The 20731-nt window shown below is 39.0% G+C and overlaps 2 protein-coding genes across 2 annotated transcripts; one reads left to right on the top strand and one right to left on the bottom strand.

Annotated features, from left to right (window-relative positions):
- Nucleotides 1-1559: 1559 nt before the first annotated feature.
- Nucleotides 1560-3159, bottom strand: LOC124285270. Its single transcript, XM_046721466.1, has 2 exons — nucleotides 2886-3159; nucleotides 1560-1764 (listed from the first exon to the last, which is right to left on the bottom strand). Exons 1-2 carry the CDS (start codon nucleotides 2984-2986, stop codon nucleotides 1560-1562), a joined length of 306 nt encoding a protein of 101 aa, XP_046577422.1. The 5' UTR covers nucleotides 2987-3159.
- Nucleotides 3160-19238: 16079 nt separating this feature from the next.
- LOC124285269 (putative ankyrin repeat protein RF_0381) lies at nucleotides 19239-20372 on the top strand. Its single transcript, XM_046721465.1, has one exon. It carries the CDS (start codon nucleotides 19239-19241, stop codon nucleotides 20370-20372), a length of 1134 nt encoding a protein of 377 aa, XP_046577421.1.
- The last annotated feature ends 359 nt before the right edge of the window (nucleotides 20373-20731 follow it).

Here is a 20731-nt window from a genome sequence, read left to right as displayed (position 1 = left end):
ATGATAATAATTACTTTGATTCGAACAAATCTTCCCTGTGGAATCATACAAAAGATATGGAAATTTCTTGCCTGGTTTGATCATATCATCACGCCCAGCATAAGGACATTTCACTTCAACCAAACAATTGTCATCTATGATTGCATCTGGAGTTGCATCCAAGAAAGGTATGTCTGTATCAATATAAAATCCAGCTTTCTTAGTCTTTATCCCATGCAATTTTTCAAAATGTTTAATAGCTTTTTTCTCATACTGTTTACCATGTATCATAGGTCTTGTACATGTTTGGCCATATAAAAGTGAATGACATAGTTTCTTTTTATTTCTTCTACTTGTCATTTTGGTGACTTCTCCGAACCGTGATGCTGTTAGTCGCCACTTCCTCTCCCTATGCCATCTTTGATTATCACCTTGGTCACTGGTACTCTTCTCTATCTGGACAGCATCATCTTCTGTGACCTGAAGAAACATAAAATCAATTTAGTAAACACTATTGTTAAAGTTGTAAAGATAGCTTCATACAAGTTAAGGCTATATCAGTTACTTATGATTACCATCAAAGTTCACATCACTTAGTAGCTTTATAACATGCTGCTTGTGCAAACTATTTAAGTTTTCAGTTAGCATGATGGTGGTTTTAAATGCGAAATAACATTCTCAAATTTAATCTGGTTGACATTCTATTTACAAAAAATGAACTTTATCAGTGCTAATTCCAGTTTCTGATCATGTCTAGAGTAATTACTGTTGGTTACAAGTGTTATGTTTACCTGCAATGCCCTATCAACCCAGTACTCTGAAAAGGGCTTGTCCAGATAGTCATGGTCCTTCACTGCAGTCTGTAGGTCAGCCTTTGCATGTAAATATCTCAGTGCAAGTTCTTCAGAAGTTGCTGAGCAAAGGTTTACCATCATATTACGAACATGGTTATCAAAGCCAGCCATCCTTCTGTATTTTGGTGGACGCGGGTCTTCCAACATCTTGTCTGACCACTTCCGCTTTGAAGGTAGAGACTCTGCTTTCACTGGAGAACCTTTGTAAGTGGATTTTGGTTTGTGGAAAGTCTGAAGATTCTCTGTGCAGCTCTTCTCCACATGAAGACTGCCTGTTGCAACAAAGTGCTCTGCCATGATCAGGACCGCTGCTATGTGCTTGCAAGTAGCATGGGGACCCTTCCCTGCAAGACACTCACAGTGGGAGATAACGGGAGCACCTGTCTTGTCCACCTTTATTTTATAGTTGTAGCTGACCTTTCGAAAAAAAAGTTTTAGGGAGCGGTGACAAAGATGATTTAGGATTAATAATGGTGATAGGTACATACTTAATAACAAATTAGCTTTGATCAAAAGTTGATCTCTATTTATAAATTTATGCTTAGACATTCACTGTGGAGTTACACTTTTATATTGGAGTTTTTTTAGTAATGTGGAAAATAACTACCTTATTCTTCATAGAAGCGCCAACAATTCCACTGAAGTAAGTGGATGATCCCTCAAAATACACGCTGCAAGCGAGGACCCTGTTGGCTGAGAACATCCTTGCCCCCTTCTCCATAGACTTTAAGTCACTGACAGCCTGATTATCTTCAGCCATGCGAAAAAAAAAAAGTATCCCTCTGTCAGCTCCTTGGAGATTGGAGGTAGGATGCTTTGATGCTTAGGGAGAAGCTGCCTAAATCCTGATGATGGCCACCTTGCATCAAGTGGCTCAGGAAGATGGATGACAGTGCCACGGAAATCATCATTCCGATCATATGCCTTCAGTCTACAAAACAAATATCTTGTGTTGAAGAAAAATTTATCATGATTGATGATGTCACTGCATCAGTTAAATTACTGATGAAATATTATTGTCTGACAGAACAACGTTTAATTTAATCATTGAATGAAGATGTTTAGATACATACAAATACAAATTAAGCCTCTTAGTACTATTGTGATCAATATGAGAAATATGAACATATTTATACAAGTTAACCATATATATATAACTAGTAACTTGTGCAGAAAATTAAATACATGGATTACAAGTAGGTTTTTATTGTTGATTATCTCTTTCAAAAGTTTGTGTTTATTCTGGAATTCAGCTAGGACTAAGAAATAGCTTTTATAAATGCTGAAACTGCATGGGATATTACTTTCCACAAATATTTTTAAATTGCTATTTGTTTAAACAATACACAAGTAATTTACTGAGGAGTTTTCGACTATTGATGTTTATGTAAACGTTGGATTTTGTTCAATGTGGCTCAATGCGTAGGAAAGCAAAAATGATGTTATTCTCGTATATTAAAGACGAAGTGCAGAAATGACAGTTTCATCTCAATATGGATTGTGAACGGCTTCGTGATTGGCCTACAACAAAACGTCGACCAATCAGACAGCTTAAAAGACCCTGCATGGCTCCGCACATCAACAAACATTCACAGTGCGTCAAGCTATCGATGAAAAAGGATATTCATTACCCACAATACGAATAATATTGAGTTATCGGTTTTCTGAAATTGATTCCGTGATGTATTGACCTAAGACAATGAGTCGTAGAAAATATATGTTTCATACAATGAATAAGGACATTTCTCTATCTTTGCCCCGTGTTCAAAGTGACAAGTGCCAAGGTTGTACAGTGCACACACCCTACCGTTTGAGTGATATGGCAGTAATGTGTGACAATGCAACTATGTTCGAAAAAATCGCCAATGTATTAGGTCTGTATCTATCAAACACATATCACCGTTACATATATGATCTAGCGTACAAAAATCTGAGTGGAAGACATGATATACGACGGCCGACATTGACAAGTCAGCAGTGAGACACAAATGGAATAAGAAACGCTTTCTAGGTCTGTTGTATTGTTGTTACACTTTCAAAGCAAATAAATACCTTTCGACAAGATCAGTCTTTCTGCCAGTGGTTGCTGCCTGTCTTCTGATCAGCTCCTGCTTTAACTTCTGAACTGTGAGCGCTTCGTAAGTTGCAGCCATATCGCGTCAGTAGTAACCGAGCTTGGTTTCCGCTCTCGATTCCGCTGAGTTCTGCACGGTGACTGGCGCAACGTTGGCGCAGCGCATAGGCCATAATGAACCAGTACAAGATCAGCGCCACAATAACCGATAGTACACCCGCGCCCCCAAGCGGATTAGTGTGGCGGCGAACCCCATTGCAGGATGCAGATAGGTGCTTGAATCATTATTAAATATGCACAGGTCATTATTGGAATTAAAATCATCAAGTATTTTGCCTTTAGTATTAGTGTTAGTATTGCCCCAGAGTGGGTTGTGACTGTTTAGGTCACCCATGATAACGCATGGCTTCGGGAGTTGATCATAGAGTGATTGAAGATCAGTCAGCTGAAGGTTCGATGAAGGTGGAATATACAGAGAGCATAACGTAAATGCTACACCCAGAGTAAGTCGCACTGCAACAGCTTGGAGATGAGTGGTAAGTGTAACAGGGCTATGAATAACATCCTGTCGTATTAGGATAGTAGAACCTCCAGTGGCTCTATCACCTGGAGGGGGAAAATAATGATAGGCATCAAACTGACGTAAGCTAAAATTATCTGTCTGCTTCAGATACGTTTCTTGCAGACAGAACGCTGATGGTGTTAAAACCTGGATTAATAACTGTATTTCATTAAAATTTGTCTGTAGTCCTCTACAGTTCCACTGCATGATATGTTTAAATAGACCTATCTTTTAGGTGGATTAATAGGGGATCTACCCAGCAACTGTTTCAAGGGCGACAAGCTATGTGCCCTAGAATGTCCATGTCCTCAAGTTATCCGTATTTGTTATATAATTTGATCTTATCATCTGACCCTTTGGGGGCTCTGCCACTTTGTTTTTTCCAAGAATCTGGCTTCGGTTTGTTTTGCTTTTGACGATTTGCTTGGATTGAGTCATTTGAGATGCCTGAGAGGATGTATCACGTTCAGAAGATGGTTCTGATTGGGTTTGGGGCGTGCCAGGAAGACTTAGTGGTTCCACAGTTTGTGTAGACATTGCAGGTGATACAATTTGAGGAGACTCGGTTTTGAGCCATGTCAAGTACGTCTGACAGCTTGCAGAGGACTTGGTATCTGTAGGAGTTATTACACATTAATTCCTAAAAAAGCGATGGCTTTCAGCTGCAACGAGCCCCTCGGGAGTATGCATAACAGACATACATGATAATACCAACATTTCCTGACTATCTGATTAAATTTTATGACCCGAAAAGACTTTTTGAAAACAAGCGAGGGATAAGGAATGTTTTTGAGATAAATTCAATTTTTTCAGCACAGTTAACTATGTATAAAAATGTACACTGTCCAAAGTATATTTAAGCTCTGCAATATTTTGAACAGAATTATAATATCAGTACTTGTTAAACTTGAAATATTCATCGGTTTAGAATCACTTTGGAATAGTTATAAAAATCGTAAGTTTTGAAAACTCTCAAACTTGATAAGAGCATGTCACCCAATGTACATGTAGGTGACATGACGAAATAGGCCATTAAATGTTTCCGGGTCCTGCATTAACCGACTTTGGACTTTGTAGGTAATTTCTCACACCATGCGTCTGAACTGAATGACCATGATGCAAAGTCCACGATGTACATGTATTTGTGCGTTATTTAGTGTTGGTATAGAACATTGTCCAATATGTCAGAGCTGTAGAGACGCATACGAAGGTGTGAGTATCAGTTAATGCTGCTCTGAATTATCCAGCAATAACACTGCAAGAATGGCTTCACTTGGTATATCCATGTGAGGAACTCAACCTGGGTCTTAGGCATGAATCGAGGAAGGATGAAATCAGGACGTATTTCATGGATTACAACGTCTCTTATTTCGTGAGTGCAACGTCTCAACACAGAATCTTATCCCGTTGTAAACAGGGAGATCTGAGTGGCATTTTAGAAGTTGGAATCGGAATTTAGCGTTATACTTCGATACGTGCGACAACGTCTTACTGCTCGGAAATATTCCTTCACAGAGTTCTTTTCCTTCCACTGTGCCTCCTCACAACATTGGAAACCAATGTCAAGAAATATTTTGGACCGATTGAAATACGAATGACGAACAATTAAGAATCAATTAAAGACACTTTCCCGAGGAAATGATGTTTCTGGTTTACGATGCTATTGATTAAATTTCCTGAAGATTGTGAGAGTCCCAACAGAGGCTACTGTGTCCTCGCGCCGCACCCTTGTTCAGCTCGATGGCGCATGCCGTTCTCATATATATTTGTTACGAGTGATTGAAGCGAGCTTGAAGATGCTTTATTCCGGAATTGGGCACCAAGGAGGGTAATAGTATGGTTTCTGATTACATAGGTCGATGCTCAATGCCAGATCAAGTCATGTAGCTGCCTAGTGCAGCGTTAAATCCTAACTATAATTGCCTCTGATCACCACAGGCTATGATAAGTCAGTTACATTTACACAATAAGAGCGATTGACATACTGGTTATTCTGATTGAATTTGGAAGCTTTAGGCTTGCAGAGGCATGAATATGAGTCGATATAAAAGTGTTCGTCTACCAGATGCATGACTCTAATTTAATATTAAAACGTTCGACTGGCAGACGCATGGTTCTGATCCAATCAAAATAAGATGGGGTTAGGCGGACTAAAAGTGTTAATATGTTATCTGTTGGTCTCGTGTGCCAACGGTTTAGAGAGTGAGACGCTTGCTTCAGAATCACTAGCGAACATGTGCTTATCACACATCAGGCGCAAGTAATCGTTAAGGTTGGCAATCAGTCCACAGGTGGGATACATCTGTTGTTAGAAACAGTTTACATTGGTATAGGGGGATAGTGCATTTGCCTGGCGGAAGAAGGCTAGGTGGTTTAATCTCATGTCCTCGTCACACCAAAAATACGTTAACAGATGGTACTTGTGGTTACCCAACCTGACGCTCGACATGAAAGTGAGAAGCCCAGAACTCGGACTCTGTGTGATGTGTCTGTGTGGGTGTGTTAACACTATACGACAGTACCAACAGGTTGCAATATACGAGCAGTAAATGTGCGGTTGCAACAAGGATGCTCCCTTATGTTGCTCTACATTGTGTGTGGATCCGGGTCAATTATGTGGTATTTCACGGCAACAAAACATACAGACGAACATGTCCTTAAATGTAGTCTCTATCCAAAGAACGTTAGGTTCATGTCAAACGAACCAAGGGTCTGTTTCACGTATATGTAAAGGGGTACCCGGTTGTGTGAGAGTTTAATCAGTGTGCACAATATTCAACAAGATAACACCCTCATGCATTGCCACACATAATTATTGTGTGTGATAATCAGTAACGCCACCAATATATTTTTCAGTGATCAATTTACAAAAGGCTCATCTGCTTCTTGAAATAACGAGTACATACATACATACTAACATTTGTATAGCGCCGATATCCAGCTCAGCTCAGCTGCTCAAAGGCGCTTTGTTTTTCCCTCGTTCACTGGATGTCAATCTCAACGGCACATCGTATTGTCAATTTCAACTCCCTGGGGAGCATACAACTCTTGCAGCCACTAGGCGCACCGAGTTAGTGTGGCATTCCCATCCTTACGAGGTACCCATTTACAGCTGGGTGGACTGGGACACATAGTCACAGTATATGTTCCATATTTCCTACATAATTACTTGAAATTTAGCTGCTCCAAATTTCACCCCAGTGTGGGGCCGCATATTTATAAAGTCTGTGAAATGACCCCTGAAAACAAAGTAGTGCCATATCGTAATTATATCAAAATATATTGGTGGAATCTTCCAAACCAATAACTCTCAAAGCAATCCTGAACCACATCTCCTGGGAGACGCCGCTCACTGTAGCACTTAACCGCTCTCGACTCCAGTTGACCCCTGTCTCTCTCTCCAAGTTTCATGGAGAATGTGTGCATTCAGGCAAACACTGCAAGACATATTTGTCCCTTAGGAACGTTTTACAGCAATGAATTAATACAGCCAAAGACGGTGTGCCACAATGCTGTTCCGTGGACTTTATGAACTTTTCTGGACATTAAGACACAATGGAGCACCATACGTGTTTTGTCCGATACTGGGACGAGGATGATATATGATGGCGATGTCTAGACTGATGTTCTCCTTGAATAAGCAGATATGTCAATACAAACTGCAGGGCAGCTGTTTTTATGGATGCTTGTAAATGGTAACGATTGATTCAGATTGCATGTTCGTGGTCTGTTAGACCTCATCCTTATATCCTCTTTTCCCCACATGATATAAATACAGTAACTGTAGGATGTTACTTAATGAGTTGTTTTTTCAGATTTGTCTTTATTGGCAATATTTAGGTTTATGGACGTACAAATGGATAATATACGCCCCTTAGGGGACGTAGACTATTTGTTTTTACACACATATTGTACACCCAATGGTGTTCTGCGCATAATAAGTTACAGTTGTGGGAAGATATTCATGTCCTATTCAAGTGCGTAAATTGTGTGCAGCAAATTTCTGGGATCTCGTGCCATGATATATCTGAGATATTGCTAAACGCCGCGCAAGTCGTAGTCACTCACCCTCGTTATTTCAAGAACCGATACTTGATAACATTTTGCATGGTTTACTGTTATTTTGTTTGTTGTTGACATTAACAAGCATAGTCAGGATGTAAGTGTATGTAAGTATCTCGTGTGGACAGACAATTCAGTGATGAAGGTAATACACAGCGACTCACGAGGATAGGTTATTCTCAAAACTAATTCCCTGAGCCTGACCATCCGATACACTCAGTCATCTATTATACCGACACATGTGTTTATGGGTGTACAGGGGCTTGGAATTATTCCAAGCCCCTGTACTTGCACAGGGAACAGAAATAGGAAACCACCAATTTAACAAGGTCTAATTTGCTGCGCGAACTTTGTATTAGCAGAGGACGTGTTTAAACATGCGCCGTTAAACAACAAACCTCCATACTAATCTACCTTGTGGAGAACTTCATCATTTTCAGGAACTGTGACGGTGACGTTGTAGATGCGCATGTGTCGGTAGTATCAATGGGAAGCGGAGACACGAACAAAACTGAGTTGCGTCGTTCAGTTCCTCAATAGACGCTATTCTTGCGTCCAGATAAAGAACTCTCTAATGACTGCGGACTGTGTTGCCTTGCAAATTCGTGCCCTTAAGTAGATACGTATATGGTAACAGAGAAAGAACATTAACTTCCAAGCATCATTTCGATGAATATATGCATAAATGGACCCAAGAGATTGTGTTGTTTGAGTGCAGTTATTAACGAATATTCATTAAATAAAACTATGGGCATCAAAGGAGAAGCCAAATACTTGTATATTAGTGTATACACGTACGTATTCATGAGAAAATCGTTAGGCAAGAAACGAACACTTACTTTTGCATGGAAATTGTGTGATTTACTTGATCACCAGTAGACCAGGATCCGTTCATCATATTTGCAAATACGTGATGTCAGTAAATTTAAATGCCTTTTTAATGTACACTTTTTTTAATGAAACGTTTTTGAATGAATATTCAGTGGCGTTCACGTTTTTGTGATATCGTATCACTTACAGTATAGAATTATGTAATGTCTGACTGCCTCAAAATAACATAGCAATTATTTGCATTAATCACAAATTAACTTTCAATCAATCAAAGTATTTTGTCTCAGTTAGACATGAAATCTGATGCTTTCACGTACATGATTTTGTTGTAGATGTGTCATTCCTACTGAACACGTTATTGCTGTGACAGCATTGGAACAGATTGGATATGTTCACATCGACAAATGCAAAGCAGGTATTCCAGGCAAAAGACATGAAGACATAGCAAACAGATCTATGTACATGTTTGGTCTATCGATTAACGTCGAATATAGGTTATCTGGAGTCCACGACTGAACCAGGTTTGATACACACGTGTGGGTGTCTGTCGATCCATCCATCCATGCAACCATCCTCCGACCCATCCAGTCATGACCAGCAAATGAGCTTGCAGTAAGATTTATCGATGTTTCATACATACGAGTGGGCTTACGTCCATCGATATAACTCACCGATCCATCCATTTGTGACCAGTAGAATAGCCTCATCTGTTTCCTATTCAATCCATTGCAATCCGATTTGGAGTGACAAACATAATCCACAGTACTGTACGACAAGGAATGTTTCAACTTTCTAATTGTCAGTTCCCTTGAAATCGAGCATGTTCTAGGGTCTATGCAGGAAGCAAAAATACTGTAAGTCCCCATGGTTCCTAACATGGTGATCTACCTTCAGTTGTTGGCGATCAATAGCCTGTTTTTACATTGAATTGTCCAAAAATATTTTTCTTCTCTTAAAGATACATGCTAGCTAGTTTTAACTCATTTTGTGATAACCTAGTAATTTTACTGTCCTTCGTTGACAGGGTTTTATATGTTGTATGTATGTATTATGAATTTTGAAGTAGTTTTAGTCACGATATGGCTGAAATATTGCCGATGTGCCTTAAAATCCTAACTCACTCACTCTTTCTGGGAATGATATACATTTATTGAACGCTTAGTTAATAACAGAAGAAGTTACCACCAGAATAATCTTCCCTTTGTCGTGAAAGGATGACTGTGATCGTGGACTCTAATAGCAGATTAATCATGAGTATATCTCTTGCCTTGTCATCAAGGAGGTTTTAAACAGCCCATATCCCTTTTCCCCTACTGACACTTCATGTTATACTAGTAAACGAAATATATACAGTTTAAGTCTCATGTCTTACACAGCGATACTCTCGTATGATCTACAGAAGACTACGTGCCTGTGATAGATAATATAACCATCATCTGGATACGAAATAACAACAAATACATAGACGACGTTAATGAGATATAATGTTAAACAGAGATGCATCGCATTGATCAGTAGGGTATCTACTAACTGGATCATTATTTTCCAAATGTCAGTGTAGGGAACAGTTGTGGAAGGCAATGTAAGTATTGTGCAGAAAACACGAATGTCTTCAGTAGTGATGTCTTAGTATCAACTCAAAGTACATGTTGAACTGGATTGATAGATGTAACTGAGAGTAAGTACATGCATACTTACATGCACGCACGCACGCACGCACACACACACACACACACACACACACACACACACACACACACACACATACATTTGTATAGCGCCGATATCCAGCACCGAGATATTGCGGCTTTCTGCACGTTGTTTGTACGTATTCATGTGGCCATCATCTGGTCATTTACCAACGGATTCGTGGGTTCGTTTAAGTGCACAGGGTTGTGTACAACACTGAAAGAGTCTGCACACAAAGTTGACTCCAAGGTTTTTGCACCCGATCACAGGTGAGCTCGATCCCGTCACCTCAAGCTCGCTGGGTCACTAGTCCGGCGCTTTAACCAGTTCGCCCACAACGCCCCCAAAATAACTAATATTCTACCAACATCCATTGCTGTTGTCTCTGCTTGACTGTATTAATTTGCCCATAACAAGAGATAATTATTTCAATATCAAAACAGTCCATGTTCTTTTTGCAAATGTAAACTTCATTTAATATTGTGCTTTTTAAACTGAATAGAATGAATACATAATTGTTTCTGTTCATAATTAAATATTTTATACAACGGTAGTGTATGGTTATTAACTGTGATTGTTAGTGACCATTCCCTTGATGGGGGTGAAGGTACTGTAAGATAGTCCCCCTGAAGGAGTATGTAATACCACATCCCTCAAAGAATAGTTATGTCTTCCACCGTTGTCAATCGTAGTATGTATGGAAATGTTAGATAAATGGATAACTTACAGTCAATAATAGTTGATTTCCCAGGAAGGTTAAATCCAGCTGCTTCTATGAAGATTGTGTCGACACTAAGAGTGTCTTCAGCTGTGATTTCTAAGTCCAACATGAAACACCCGTGAAGGTCCGGGATAGACTTGATCTTCAGTAACCCATGTTTGTCGTAAGAGGCGACTCAGGGGATCGGGTGGTCAGACTAGCTCACTTAGTTGACACATGTCATCGCATCCCAGTTGCGTAGATCGATGTTCATGCTGTTGATCCCTTGATTGTCTGGTCCAGACTCAATGAATAATTTACTTCTAACGAAGTCCACGAGACAGTGCGACTCTTTGCTTCATCCTGGGGGCGCGGTGGGTGAGCTGGCTAAGGCGCCAGGCTAGTGATCCAGCGAGGTTTAGGTGTCGTGATCGAGCCCACCTGTGACCGGGTGTATAAACCTTGGAGTCAACTTTGTGTGTAGACTTTCAGTGTTGTCACAACCCCTAGTGTACAGTACACAACCCTGTGCACTTGAAAGAACCCACGAATCCGTTGGTATATTTCGAGATGGTTGCGAAATGAATGCGTGCAAACACCTATAGTTTGGCATGAAATGCATGTGGACCCGGTTTTTTGTAAATATCTCTTCATCCAATGACCCAATCGATGTCAAACTGTGCAAGTGGATGTTTTGTCAGACAACCTAATCACATTGTAAATCACCGATTTTATGCATTTGTATTAAAGAATCTGTCTATGTAACTGTCAACAAAATAAACAGCAGAACGCAGAAGGCTTGCAGAGGGAGGGAGCCAATGACCTGTAACAGCGGCGGTGTTGGGTCATAACGGTAAATGCACGACTGACAAAAAAAAGATTTTCTTTCACTAAATAACAGTTGTGCCTTATAGAAAACATTGACATTGAATTAATAACATCTCTTAGGAATGCATACTAAATTCATACTATCATTGCCTATTTTCCGAGAAATTCTCATGTGAAAGCTATAACTTATTTTCTGAATGTTACATACATTATGCTTTGAGAATAAATATGTATAGAACTACGAATTATCCTTTATTTTGAAAATAATGTGAAGAAAATTTTGGGTTTAAAAAATAATGTGGGGTCATTCTGGCAGACAAGAAATTGAATGGGGTCATAGGCAGACCTCCATAACTACTATCTCATACTGCTATTGATAATGTGTTTGCAGCTACTATTTAATGGGGTGTTGTTAATAAATTGTTAATTGATGTGTGCAAGGTGAAATATGCCCAGACCAAAACATAATGTACATTGGCGCTTTACTAAGTACTATTTAAAACTCTTTTAGCTGCATATTTCTAATTATACATTGCACGTATTAAACAGTGTTTATTTTGAAAGTTCTTTGGAATATCAGTGTACATTTTCAGGATTCATTAACTTGAATTTTTTTCAAATAAGGTATTCCTTAAATTTTAACCTGTGTAACATTAGAATTGAGAACGATTAGAATTTACTTAGACATCTGAATCTTTTGTTGTTCTTTGCGGACAAAGGCCTCTGCTTTCCCACTTCTTTGTGTTCTAGGTGAACGAACCCTCCGTTCGTCCAAAACCGCCAAACTGCTTCTGAAAGGAGATGTGTATAAGTGGAAAATATTTCCAGTTGGAAGTTACGAAAATAGTGTTTGTGTAATTTTTATGTATTTTTCTGATTCATAGGATTTACATTATTTGGATATTTTATGTACATCATTTACTGAAGGGTTTGGATTACACATACCTGTTGCAGGTCAAAATCAGTTAGTCATCTTCAGTTTTTCCAACACTGCCCCAATGGAATGCTGGAAATGTAGACATTAAGGGGAAAATCAGGAACTTGCTAAGTGATATTGTACTCTTGATAACAATAAGGCATGAAAATAGAAGAATAAATATCAATTTGCCAAGGTGTAGATATGCTAATATCAAAAGAGGCAAAATTAACAAGTTCATATAATTTTAGGTTGGCAATGTACATCAATGTATCCCCAACATATCCTATTAAACGTTCTATATATCCAACTTTCTTTACAAACTTCTTTTGTGGATCTAACAAAATCCACATCTCTTCATTCAGAGTTAAATATCTTGACATTCTAAGTGTAAAATTGTTTACATCAGATGATTAACTTAAATTACCTCATACATCAGTAACCTATCCTATACTGACTTGAAAACCTTTTAAAAAACAGCTTCCAAAAATATAATGTTGACAATTTATCCACTCAACAGCGTTATAGTATCATGATAAATATCGTCTTAAAAGTTGCCTGAAAAATATTGTCGATTTTTTTGGCCATAGGCTGTCTTGTAATTCTAATAACTAGACAAAGAATTTTGAAACTTCACTCTAACCATGCACCAAATCTGGTTAGAGAATTCCTATAATTACAAAATGACTCACTATCCCCCACTGTATTGTTTTCAGTGGTACAAATATCAAAAGCAATTTTCAATAACAAACTTTGAAATAGAACTTCCAATCATTGGATTTCTTGCAATAATATTCGAATACTTCTAAATACTTTTGGAAGTTATCTTGAGTCGTGACATTGCTGGATATATTTGTGGTTCATATTGTTCTTGCAAAGATAATATTTCATACATTACGATAATAAACCATTTAGTCGTATGTGACCTGATCCAAATCACGATCGAGTTCTTGAGTTGACTAAGTAAAGGAAGCCATATCTCTTGCCAACATTTCGACACCCAATTGCATATCGAGTTCCATCAAGTCTAAAAAATTGTAATTTCATATTTACTGTCCTAGCTACTTATGTACATTAAACGTTACACATAACATGAGCTATTGCTTAATTCAAGAAATTTACACTGTACCTGACATGGTCGTGGAATGTTCCCTTTCTCCATCCGCGATCGACGACTGCTCCTGTCTTCAAGTTTTCACGTACCCGAGCCTCCAAAGCTTCTAGTGTAACTCGCATTGCCATTTTCTTGATTCAGATAACATGGACAAGCGAAGGAATAATTCCTTGTGCTGGGTTCCTTGTTGTGTGGGAGACACTTTGGCCCCCTTTCAAAACAACTTCTCATGAGATCAAGTGACAAAATGGCAGCATTGTGGGTAATAACAAATGCCTAATCCCTTTTCGATTGGCAGGTATGAAAACATTATCTGACCCAATTTGGTTGTGATTTCAAGACATAAAAGACGAAAATGACCGCTTCAGTACATAAAACCATTGCTTTTATAAAATGTCACGAGTTCACGCGTGCCCACGGATTACCGACTCATAAATTCTACAGCCATTTAATTTTGATAATAGGTGCCCGTTAAGACGAGACAACCCCAAGGAAGCCAACACACATACCCCGACATACAAATGACATGACACTGATTGTTTGTCAAGTACTAGTACTTGAACTCACTGTCAAAGCATACTAACTTTAAATGCTTTTAATGGTAAACATTACTCACAACCTCTATTCATAGTACAATTCCCTGATATTCTAGTTATTGAGAAATCCGTAATGTATGTACCGGATTGACAATTGTTTGAATTACATTATACTAAACTTCCTAAATGCTTATACTCTTTCACATTCTCAAGCAAACATAATTAAACAGATTTTTCCCTCAAATTTCACTTTTTGACGTTTAAGATTTTTCATTACTACAGTGAAAATTGTTACTCATCGTAGAATATCATCCATCTATTTAGATTTTCAAATTCCCAATCAAATGAAATGCCAGGATGGTCAACATCATGCCAAATACTTGCAAATTTTAAGTTACTCAGTTCAAAACAGTGCACAGGAAACCAACATGAAACTACATTATCTGGTTTTATGTTGGTTTCCATTTAATGAAACTTCAATTGCAAATTCCAGGAATGGAAACCAACAATAAACCTCTAAACCTTAGTTTCTTGTTGGTTTCCATTTACAGACATGTAAAAATCAAAGAATCCAAAATGGAATCTACTTAGTTGGAAACTCAGTTACTCAGTTTCAGTGAATGGAAACCAACTGGATTCCCAAATTACCCAGTATACGGATGGTTTCCAGGTTTCAGGAAACCAAGTCATTTTTGTAGTGCTACATCCATGGGCTGTAAAATGTGTGAAGTATGGGCGGGAAGTACAAACAAAATCAAGTTCCGTTCTCTTGCCAATTCACACAAGGCCACTGAAACGATGGCCATCAAACAAAATCAAGACAGGATTCTCCCTAGTGACTGGGATGCTGTATTTCAGGAAATGGTCACTGAGATAGATCCTTCAAGGAGATCCTCCCTCATTCTCTGTCCCTTGAACATAAAGAAATGTGGTAAAGCATTCCCAATAGCATTAGCACATGCAATCATAGTTGTAGTACTTGATTTTGGAAGTACAACGGCACTTGGGGTCACATCACTTGATGAGACGACTTTTGGGTGTGTGTGTGTGATGCTCCATCAAACTTTTCTCATCTAGATTATAAATCCTCTCTGGACTCTTCTTTAGATCGTACAAATCCAGTATGGTTTCAAGGTGAGAGTAGTAATTGGCCACATTTTCTTCAGACGTAGCTTTCGCTCTTTGAAGTTCCAGTGATCTTGGCTGTTGAACTTTTAAGTCGGGCCACCTCTTCAAGAAAGCATAAAACCATCGCAGTGACAGCTGCCTTCCATCCTTTATTTTCCCAAGGGAAACTCAAAGGCATGTTGCTATGGTGATGACATCGTTGCGTGTATAGCCAAATCCATATGATTCCATACTTTTTACATGATCAACCGACTTTTCCTCTTCCTGTCTGTTAAATAGATGTTCAGGACATGCTCTTGTGCATGTTATGTCGATCTTGCCACTTATTCTATCACGGAGAGTAGATACAGGGATCCCAAACAATCTTGCAGCTTTCCTGATTGCCATACCCTCCTTCAGCACAGCTGAATATGCCTAAGTTATAGTTTCATCAGTATAACCCATATACATCGTTTTCTCAGGTGAAGGGATAACCTGAAAGAGAATTTTTAAAAATTGTCCCCAAAATTCCAAATTGATTACATAGAAATCGTCACATACCCTATCATTAATTTATAATTTTGACAGTTTCCCGCTGTTGACAAGTCAACATTGCAGACGACGCTTCACATTGAGGTTTGCGTGGTATTTCTAAGATATCCTTACATTTGATAATTGATGTGCATTCAAGAAAAGGATGCATGCATAAATTGCACTATGTTTACAATATTTTCAAAGTGAAACTTACCTTTGGAAGCTTGACGCGAAGTATTTTGTCGGAGCTGATGCGAGGGAATTCCTGCTGTCAATTCGGCTGCTCGGTGACGTCACATCACTCGTTATAACTCGAGAAATCGTGAACAAAATGGCCGTTCGAAAATAGTAATCGTTCGAAAACAGGTTACTCGACGATAAGTTATTGTTTTCCACATTAATCAGTTATCTACCATTCGTTCCATGGTTTTACAGAAACAACTCGTTAAAAATATTGGTTGTTCATTGGAAGGATCGGTATGATCCCGGTCATGCTTTGGAATAGGGACTACAATGGCATTATGCCACGAAAATTCCCTGAAGTCCATATTTGATAAAAAAATGTCTAAACGGATTTCGAGACATGAATCAGGTACATGTTTCAAGCGGTGATAGTGAATATTATCTGCCCCTGTTGCGGTATCATAAGCTTGCTCAAGGGTTGTATATATAGCTCATGTAATGAAAATAATTCATTAATATCTTCACCATAGTCTGAGTTAAAATTATTATTTTTCTTCTCCTGTTGTTTCTGATGTATTTGAAATACGGGAACATAATTGGACGAAGAAGAATCCTTGGCGAGAGTTTCACCAAGTTTATTCGCAATGTCAGGTTTATCAGTTAATAAACTGTTACCATCCTTCAGATGGGGAACAGTGAAATTTGAACCTTTGCCCTCAATCCTTTGTATCATGTACCACACCTTTGAAGTCGGTGTACGGGACATTATTTTGGAAACATACTTTCTCCAAGACTGAACAGTTTCGTGCCGAGTCGTGGCTCTCTTGCTACACTTTTTGGCCTGTTTGCATTCATGATTAAACAATCGTTTACGAATATGTGAAGTTGCAGAAGACTAAGGACTTGTGTCAACAATGCCATCAAGTATATCGAAAAACAACTGTATAGGATCTTTACTGTTCCTGAAGAGGTCATGCTTCATGTGTTCAATACACAGAGTCTTTAAAACTAAATTTGCTGGTTTTGAATTACGATGAATCGCGGAAATTTCACAAACGTAACTATTAATCGTGAGGGTTTTAAATTGAACATTTAGCGATCTTAAACCAACGATAAAGGGCCGCAAACTTGAAAACAATAGTAGCTTTATCTTCTTTCTAGCACGACTGATAACCGTTTTAAAACCGGACTCTTTGGCGCGCAAGAACACAATGCGCGAAGGGGACCTTTTCCTGGAAATCGCTTGGAATCGTCCTTTTGAGGGACAGGCTGTGTAATGAACAAAATAAGACATTTTCAGCAACATGAATGCTTTATTTCAGGAAGCAATATGCTTGTATTTGTAACAAGTAGCATAAATAGATTTAATAAAGCAAGTACAATTATTTGATTTTTCTCAAGCGAATTATTAATCTCCCCTACTGTATGGGAATCGACTCGCCCCAATTCAAGCCAAGAACTCACTTAGTTTAGTCGTCGCTAACTTTATTCACGAAAGTAATTGTGTCGACATGTGTTGTCGACGTCCTGCCCTCTGGATCTGGACCCGGTTTGAAGTATGGCGGAATTCTGCCGCTTTTGTTTTGAAGGTTATCTGTGGGATTAGACTGTAATCATACCGGTGAATCGGTCACTTTAATTAGCGGTCTTAAACTGCCATTTAAGTACGGTTTTGATGAGCTCTCAGCCAATCAGAATCGAGTATTACACAATGTCGTGCTTGAATAATAATTAAAATTGTTAAAAAGGTCCTAAATTGAAACTGAAGTATTTATCCCATATGATGGAAAAATCAACACAGTCAAGCAGGAGATGCTTGACCGTGATTCTTGCATCACCAAGAATACAAAACGGAGGATGCTCGCCTTTCAATAAATATCCGTGTGTATATCTAGTATGGTCAATGTGACATCGTCGCATAATGACCTCCTCAAATCTGGACAGACAACAGAAGTAGGTGTAACCGATGATTGGTTTTATTTCATGTAGTTTATTAATGCCTACCTGGGTGTCCCACTTCTTTTGCATCAGATCACGGATGTGAGATTTACGAGCTTTGCAATCAGAGTATGGAATGAGAAGTGGTGTTACAGATTTGTTGAGTGCTGCCTCAGCAAGCAAAGTCGGTCATGGTGTTACCCGAAATTCCAACGTGGCTTGGTAACCAACAGAGGACAATGTCGTATTGACCAGTAGCAAGGTCATTATACAATTCAATAATTTCTGTTGAAAGTGGGTGTTTACAAGAATCGTTTTTAATAATTTCGTGAAGATACGAAAGAGAGTCAGAAAAGAATATTAAATTGTTTGCATTAAGGGTGTTTTTAATATATTTTAGAAGTGTTAATATATGTAAAAATAGAGCTGCTATCCGGTATTCTAGAAGATACTGTTCTGGATCCTATTCTGAAGTGCTAAGAGTTAGCTAAGAAGAATAGCAGAGTAAAACCATTGCTGGTTTGCTTGAAAATAGAAACTAGCTGTACAATTATTCAATCGAGTTACTCTTCCTGGAGAATTTTCCATTCAACCAGTACATGTAAACTATCATGTCTATCATCCAATAAGTAACCTTCATTTGAATCAGAAAGTATATGTAAGCTATTTTCCTGTCAAACATGTAAGCGTTCCAATAAGTAAATTTCATTTGAATCACACGAGTATTTGCGTTTGTCCAATTGTTTTAGGAGGAGGACTCAACTCACCGATAATCATTAATAATTTTGCCATTTTTGTTGAATATACTAGAGGTATTTGTGTCTTTGAATAAATGTATAGTCATATGACATGTCTTGTGAGACTAGCGTCCACTGTGCGAAATCCATGTGTTTAAAATTCACAATCAAATTGTGATGATACAAAGAGCTGGCCAAAAAGCTGAGGGCAATCTGCCACTCCAGTTGTTCCAATAACAAGACGTGCAAAGGCAAGTTAACAAATCTTCCTGCCTGAAATGGATCTACAACCCTTTACCTTTAATGTTTTATACGTTTCATTTCAAAAACCAAATATTAACAAATCTGTCGAATAAAATTATAATTGAGGTGTTGGAGATGATAATACATGCTTTCTACATATGCGTTACCATGTTTCTAGGATATGATTTGTTCAGGTTTTATCGAATGATTGTTTGTTTTCCTCCAGAAAAATGGAATCATAGTGAATTAAACACTACTCTCCTAGATGCCTGCACGGTTGGAGATTTGGCCCGAACCAAGAACCTTTTGTCTGAAGGCCAGGCAAATATCAACTCAATGGGGAGGGGCAACATGACACCGGTGATGCACGCAGCAAAAGCGGGACATAGAGAAGTGTTTGACCTACTTGTCAGGGAAGGTGCCAACCTGTCTTTAGTGGATCATCGAAACCGGAACATTCTCTTTTTCGCTTGTTTTGGGGGAAATGTTGAAATCGTCAGGTATGTCCTCGAACAGAATATTGCAAGCATCAACAGCCGAGATATGGATAGGCAGACGCCAGCAATGAATGCAGCGTTATACAAAAGACAAGACGTGTTTTATTTACTGGTGGAGGCAGGAGCAGATCTGTTACTGGTGGATGATTTCAAACAAACCATCCTTCATGTGGCCTGTCAAGGGGGTAATGTTGAGATAGTCAAGGCTATCCTCACACACCACACTGTGGACATCAACAGTCGTGCAATGAGCGGCTGGACACCCGTAATGTATGCAGTAAGTGATGGACAAAAGGATGTGTTTGATGTTCTTGTGGAGGAAGGGGCAGATCTGTCACAAGTGAGTAATGACAAAGAAAGCATCCTTCATATGGCCTGTGGAGGGGGTAATGTTGAGATAGTAAAGTATCTCCTGACACTTTCAGTTCTGGACATTGACAATCGAGACATCTACGGCCGGACACCAGTAATGCATGCAGTAAGTAAGGGACGTAAGGGTGCGTTTGACGTTCTTGTGGAAGCAGGAGCAGATCTGTCACTAATTACTAATGGCGCAGAAACCCTCCTTCATTCGGCCTGTGGAGGGGGTAATGTTGGGATACTCCAGTACCTCCTGAAACATGGCGTTGTGGACATCGACAGTCAAGATGTGGATGGATGGACACCAGTAATGCATGCAGTCAATGCTGGACATAAGGATGCTTTAGCCTTTCTTGTTGAACAAGGTGCAGATCTGTTATTAGTGAATAATGACAAAGAAACCATCCTTCATGTGGGGACTGTTGAAATAATCAAGTACCTCCTGAAACTTGGCATTGTGGACATAGACAGTCGAGATATCAACGGATGGACACCAGTGATGCGTGCAGCCAGTGTTGGAGAAAAAGATGTGTTTGACGTTCTTGTGGAAGCAGGAGCAGATCTGTCACAAGTGGGCAATAATAAAGAAACCATCCTTCATGTGTCTTGTAAAAAGAGAAACTGTTGAGATAATCAAGGTACCTCCTGACACATGAAATTGTCGACATCGACAGTCGGGCAGTCAACGGTTGGACACCAGCAATGTATGCAGCCAGTGAAGGACGTAAAGATGTGTTTGACGTTCTTGTGGAGGCAGGAGCAGATCTGTCACTAGTGAGTACTGACAATGAAACCATACTTCATGTATCCTGTGAAAACGGAAATGTTGAGATAATCAAGTATCTCTTGAAACATGAGCTAGTTCTGGACATCGACAGTCGGAATATGGACGGTTGGACACCAATAATGCAAGCAACCTGTGAAGGACATAAAGATGTGTTTGACGTTCTTGTGCAGAAGGGGAGCTGATCTGTGTCTTGTAAAAGA

Source organism: Haliotis rubra, unplaced genomic scaffold, assembly GCF_003918875.1.
Source record: "Haliotis rubra isolate DU_JTF1 unplaced genomic scaffold, ASM391887v1 Scf357, whole genome shotgun sequence".
NCBI classification, from domain to species: domain Eukaryota; kingdom Metazoa; phylum Mollusca; class Gastropoda; order Lepetellida; family Haliotidae; genus Haliotis; species Haliotis rubra.
Note: the sequence above shows the minus strand (reverse complement) of the source record. Positions and strands in the feature narration are given on the sequence as shown.